At 41.0% G+C, this 6,562-nt stretch overlaps 1 protein-coding gene across 1 annotated transcript; it reads right to left on the reverse strand.

The window, feature by feature from the left end:
* Positions 1-321: 321 nt before the first annotated feature.
* On the reverse strand, positions 322-3,870 carry LOC130421305 (uncharacterized). Its single transcript, XM_056749118.1, has 2 exons — positions 3,684-3,870; positions 322-2,225 (listed from the first exon to the last, which is right to left on the reverse strand). Exon 2 carries the CDS (start codon positions 2,212-2,214, stop codon positions 1,183-1,185), a length of 1,032 nt encoding a protein of 343 aa, XP_056605096.1. The 5' UTR covers positions 2,215-2,225; positions 3,684-3,870; the 3' UTR covers positions 322-1,182.
* Positions 3,871-6,562: the final 2,692 nt, after the last annotated feature.

The raw sequence follows: 6,562 nt of genomic DNA on the forward strand, positions 1-6,562 counted from the left end.
TTGAATTGTTTTGTTGTAAGAAAAAATGTGAATTCATCAGACCATTTCACAACTCGAAGTCACCCTATGTAAATCACTGGGTCTTACCTGTCCACCTCTAAAAAAATTCTGGCTATGCCCTTGTCTTGATCAACAGACAGAGTCCTGCTGAGAGGGAAAAGTGCTAATTGTTACAGCATAAAAAAACACGTGTATTTTACCCCTAATCCAATTAACAATGTAAAAAATGAACAGTTGGACCAACTTAATTTTGAAGTTATTTTTACATGACAATGTTTTCCTATAGAGACAGAATGGTAATGAAAACAGAAAGACTTCAAATACAGTCACCAGCTTTATTTAACATATTTAAAGAGAAAACAAGTGGTATAAAGTGAAAAACATACCATCAGCACGTTGTTAGCCTAAATTAAAGTACAATAAAAATGATTCTATGATTTATTAAAATTAAGATCATTACATTATACTGGCCCCAGGTTCAATCTACACACCAAAAAACTCTAGTGAAACTAACAATGAACAAACCTATACAGCATTTATTAATCTTAGTTCATGTTAATTTAAACATTTATTAACACATCTTTACCCTTACCGCAAATATTTACAGTGTAAATTATCCTGCAGCAGTGTTGTGTTCATTACATAATTAAGTGATTATGAAATGATCATTTTTTATTATTTTATATATATATATATATATATATATATATATACATACATATCTATATATATAAAACACTGTACAAGTGTATTGTTGTAGTATATTAGTATATTGTCATATAAAGCTTCTTGTAAAAATGTTACATGACATTTCGTAGCAATTAACTATTGACAGTATCCAGTGTTCTGTCTGTGAGATGAAGAATGAATCATAATTTTGCATCTAATGGATATTATTTTTTAGATACTTTAACCGAAAAAAAACATTGTATTATACTAAGCTACTAATATACAAACTATTATCAATATACAATCACAATTTAATAACTACTTAAGGCACTGGTCTCAAACTGGATTCCTGGAGGCCTGCAGCTCCATCCATCTAATCAAGGTCTTCAGGATTACTAGAAACTTTTATGCAGGTGTGAGTTGGAGCTAAAGCTGTGGCCCTCCAGGAGCTGCCTTTGAGACCACTGGCTTACGGTGTTTAACTAAAGCACTTGGCTGTCATCGAATGTCTCTTCATGATTTTGAAGGCGGCAGCGGGACTTCAGCTGGAGGATTTGGCTCATCATCCATCCTTAAATCACGGCAGAACAGGACCGATTCTTCACCGAGACCCAGCTTATACTGCCACAGATATAAACTCTCGTGTGGCTTCAGCACAAGTGTTATTTTCTCTCCCACTTCAGTCACTTCCTCCCAGATTTCTTTTTCAGTGCTGACATGTGAACCTCCATATTCTGAAGATAACGAGAACTGATACTTTGCAATTAACGCAGAGAGTTCTCCTGACTCCATCGAGGCCGACACGCTTATCTTCCAGTTGTGAGTGATCTCTTTCATCTTCTCCTTGTTGTATCCAACCCTTTTCATAATTGTCCTTTCCCATGTCACTGGTGTGTTGCTGTCATTAGTTATAGTTTTAATCTTCTCCCACCGGCCAAAAGCTGGACCTCTAGTTATGGACAGACCGCCAGGCAGGAAGTTAAGAACATCGGGGTGAACAGAATAGACATCAGTGCGTTTGTCTTTCTCCAAATCGGTGCCCTTGTAGTATTCCACTCCCCACTCTGAGGCCTGCTTGAGGAAATAGATGTGATCTGGAAGACCCCAGTAATAGAGACCATTACTGCAGTTGGGATGCAGCTTATATTCTCCAGCCTCTGAGTCAAGACTCAGGTCCTTGGTTCTTCTGAACCTTCCCTTGCCTTGGAAGATGACGTAAAACCAGTCAAAGGCCGAAAAGTAGTGGTCTCCACCCTGGCAGTTGGCATGAAGGTTGGCAACTGCAGCATCGCTGTCTGTGGACAGGTCTCTGACTCTGCGGTATGATTTACCTTTAATGACGTAGAAGTAGCGATTTTTATGACCAAAGTAATGGTCTCCATTTTGGCAGGAGGGGTGCAGCTTGAAAACAGAGAGCTCTAAACCTTTATTAAAATTACCCGCCTGCATATAACAGCCAATATCTGACCGGATGATATAGTAGTAGTAGTTCAAGCCACAGAAATCAACACCTTTTGTTTTTTTCCTGGGAACTATGCCGTTCATTGTGCTTTATCCTGGAACACAGAATAACAGACATGTTGATGACACTGTTCATCTTTTCACTATTAATATTTTGACGACAATGCTCTTACCACGGAGCTACAGGAAAGCTGTTTCACATCTTGACAGAGCAGTTGATGTTACTATATATTTTAAGTTATGTCTACTTTAAATTTTCTGCCATCCAACATATTAAAAGACATTGCACTAAATTCTAAGATCTGTTTACTCAAATATCAATTTGACATTACTTTATTGTTTTAATGTAATCGGTTTCCTCAAAATGTTAAAATACACTCAACTTGTCCGGGTTTACAGTGTACTTAAACAGACATTTTTTCAATAATTAAAAAAATAGGATATGTTAAATATTAATACAACTATTGTGTAAGAATATATAATTATATTATGACTATATTTTTAAAAGTAGGCTATTATAGTTGCATTTTTCATTAATTTATTTCCCAAATTATCCTTTGACTATGTTCTGGCCCACCATCTAGCGGCGGATTTATGTTTTTGGCCCGATGCCAAACTTACTTGGCGACCCAATGCGGTAGAGCCTAAGAATGTAAGATTATAATCAGTGCATTCTCTGAATTTATCTGAAGGGAGACAGAGTACTCATGAAAGGAGTTGCGTGCAAATAAAGTGCATTCTCATATATTTCTGAACTTCTGTTCAAATTTATTAAAGCTGTAAAGTGCTTCTACATTTTAAACTCTGACAAAATAATTTTTTATGTGTTTAAAATTAATGAAATGCGCACCGTGTACTGGTTGTGCACATTAAACAAGATTCCCCAAAAGAACATTTACTATTGTGGCACAGGTACAGGTCCCAGATCATCATCACCAGGAGAACAGGCCTGCAGCTAATCGCCCACACCTGTGGCCGATTACTGCCAGGCATTAAAAGGAGCTCACACAGCTCATTCTGGGCTCGCTCTAGAGACAAGGATTAACATGTTGTCTGGTTTCCTCTCAAGATTCTAGCGAGTGAATGGACCAAAAGAGGGAACTTACTTGGGACACCAGTCAGCCGTGTTCCAAAGACATAGTCAGCGGATGCCATACCTACAATTGTTTGATTTGCTACAGTTTGTCAATAAATTCCCCCCTTCTGGGTTGTTACACCAGCTGACTTGTGTCCGTCAATTCTCTTACCCTGCCACACTATCCTTATTCTGATGTAATGCTCTACAGAAAAAGCCGCAACAATACTGATCCACGAGAAAGACAACGCAGCTCAGAATCATAAAATAACGGTGTGTTCTTCTATTTTAAATAGCTGTGTTCACACATTTAATGTTCCATGAATCTCTCATCTAAGGGGTCCTTGCCCCCAAAAACTTTGAAGACCCCTGCTTTAAAGGCTTGTTTTTTTATGAAATCACAGTAAAATACAGGTCTGCAAAATAGCTAAAATTCCTAAATATGCGCTCAAATGCTCTTTGACACAAGTGTACTTACCTGGAAGATTGTATACTGGTTGTGATGGGTAGCTCCTCTGCTATCAGTCTGCAAGATAATGTAGCCGTCTGCCAGACTGCTGCTTCAAATACAACAGCAAAGAGGGCGGAATGAAGGAATGCCAAAACACACCCAAAAGCATCAAGGCACAAGCAGTGAGTGACACAGTCTTTTCAACCTCAAGGTTAAAAGAGTTTCTTTAGCCTATCTGCTAGGATAATTCATGACAGAAGCTTAACTGAAACCTGTTTAACATTTTTTTTTCTTTATGAACACGCCCAGCTGCACATACACACTGAGGGGAGGTTTCCTGGACAGGGTTTAAACCTTAACCCATATACATTTCATTGTTAGATGTGTCTTGATCGAAAACTACTTTTTTGTTAAGTATGATTTTGAAAAAAAATCCTAATTTAACTAACGCCTAGTCCTGGTTTGAGCTAAACCCTGTCTGGGAAACCACGCCTGGTAACATGTACAAAGGTACCATTAGTCACAAAAGAATGAAGTGATTACTCAGTTCAGATCTTAACTATGCTAGTCTGTTCTATAGTGGATGTTGATAAGTGTACACTGTTAAAATAGAACATTGTACAATTTTTTTATGATTTTTATGGGGTTTTTTATGATAAAACCTAAAAAAAGTTAAGTTGATCCAACTTAAATTTCCAAGCTAAGAAAAGTCACCATCATGGGGATCAGTGTTTCCTTAAGTTGAGCTCTTGACCCTTGACTTTCACATACAAATGTGTTTGCCACTGTGTGTTTAGTACATATGTCACTCTAAAATCTGTGGGTTTTTAGTATATTTGTTATGGTAACGCAAACAAATTTTACTGAATGGTATTGGTTGTTAAGATGTCCATCATACTGTTGTGTGGTTCACTGATCTCATGTAGATTGCAAGCTGTGCTGCTGAAGAACATTATCATGGAAGTGAATTTGCTTACATTTCGAAGTGTAATTTTTTTTTTGGAAAAGTGGACGCAAATTAAATCTTAAGTTTCAGATGAGTTAAGATGCATATAGACATCAGAAATCAGTGTTGGAATCTCAAGAATTTTGAAAGTGAACTACTCATTAAAGTTGAGATTTACAATAAATACATTAAGCTAAAATTGTTAATGCTACCATGTTAAGGAAATACTGTTTTGAAAAGCACAAGTGTTTGCAAACCAAATCTACTTGCAGGGCTTTTAAAATAATAGTGCACAATACGCTTCTTTTGAATTCATTATTTATTTTATTATTGATAATGCGATTTATCGTAGAAAAGTTATCCAATTAATGCGCTACAAAATTGTATTCATTGCCATGCACTATTTGGTACTTAAAAGTAATTTTGTGTGTGTTTGTGTTTGCATTGCGTTGAAAGAGCTCCATGAGGGTAAGACCGACCCAGGGTTAATGCAGGAACTCTGCACCGCAACTGACCTCGCCTTACGGGTGACTAAGGTGACAGCGCGGGCACTGGGTCGGACGATGTCCACACTCATTGTCCAGGAGAGGATATGCTGTTTATTGACACTGCCGAGGACTTCTCCAACAAATTCTAGATGGTGCAGAAGCAGACGGAGGCGATAAGCCACATCCTACCCCACCGTGGTTCGGCTGCAAACAGGCCTTCGATATCCAGTGCGACGTCTGCTCCCCAGCAGCCCCAGTCCTCTGTGGTGTCAGTTCTGGCACCCCCCCCACCAGGCAGCCCCCGGAAGATGAGGTCAAAGAAGAAACCTCCATTCCGTCAGCAGCCGTCGCGGAAGCACAAGTGGTCCTGACGGGAAGACACCAGGGAGATCAACACCATCGGGACTGACCCCAGCCATGACATTGCTGGCCGGTCGACCAGGGACGGTTCCAGCCCCGTCTTACCATCAGCTAGGTCCCTCCGAGGGCCTAGCGCCCACATTCTCACTAAAAGAGTTTCCAATCTCCCTCTGTGATTCTTACAGCCGCACTCACCCTCCTCACGATGGTGTTCAGCAAACCGACGTTGCGTCAAGGCGAAACGCAATGTCGAGTATACTCAACAGAGAGCTTATTCAGAATAAGGCCCCTGCGGCTATACGCCTATAAGTGGCGCCTCTTCTCGTCCTGGTGTTCTTCTCGCAGAGAAAACACTGGGAGTTGCTCGATTGGGAACGTGGTGTCCTTTCTACAAGAGAGACTTGAGACTAACCTCTCCCCTTCCACACCGATAGTATATGTAGCCGCAATAGCCGCTGAAAAGTCTCTGGGACAGCACGACCTGATCATCAGGTTCCTAAGGGGCGCGAGAAGGTGGAATCCGCATCGCCCGCACTCCATACCCTCTTGGGACCTTGACGTGGTCCTGGAGGGCCTTAAAAGGTCACCCTTTGAGCCCCTCAGAGACGCAGCTCTTCCTCAGTTCCTGATGAAGACCATTCTCTTGATAGCGCTCGTTTCCATCACGAAAGTAGGGGACCTACAGGTATTCTCCGTGTCCTTCGATTACCCACGATTTGGGCCTGGTGACTCTTACGTGATCCTGAGACCCCGGCCTGGCTATGTAGCCAAAGTTCCCACCACTCCTTTTTGGGACCAGGTGGTGAACTTGCAGGTGCTCCCCACTGGGGAGGAAGACCAAACCCCACCCTGTATGTCTGTTTTGGAGGCCAGCAAAGGGGAGAGCTGTCTCCAAACAGATAGTAGCACACTAGATTGTGGATGCCGTCATGACGGCGTACCAGTCTAAGAATTGCCCTTGCCCACTTGACAGTGAGAGCTCACTTCACCCGGGGTAAAGCCTCATCATGGTCACTGGCGCGGGGCGCCTCTCTGGCAGACATCTGCAGAGCTGCGGGTTGGGCTACGTCAATACCTTCGCAAAGTTTTACAACCTCAATAAATAACAGAAA

This window comes from Triplophysa dalaica, chromosome 5 (assembly GCF_015846415.1).
Source record: "Triplophysa dalaica isolate WHDGS20190420 chromosome 5, ASM1584641v1, whole genome shotgun sequence".
Classification (NCBI taxonomy): Eukaryota; Metazoa; Chordata; class Actinopteri; order Cypriniformes; family Nemacheilidae; genus Triplophysa; species Triplophysa dalaica.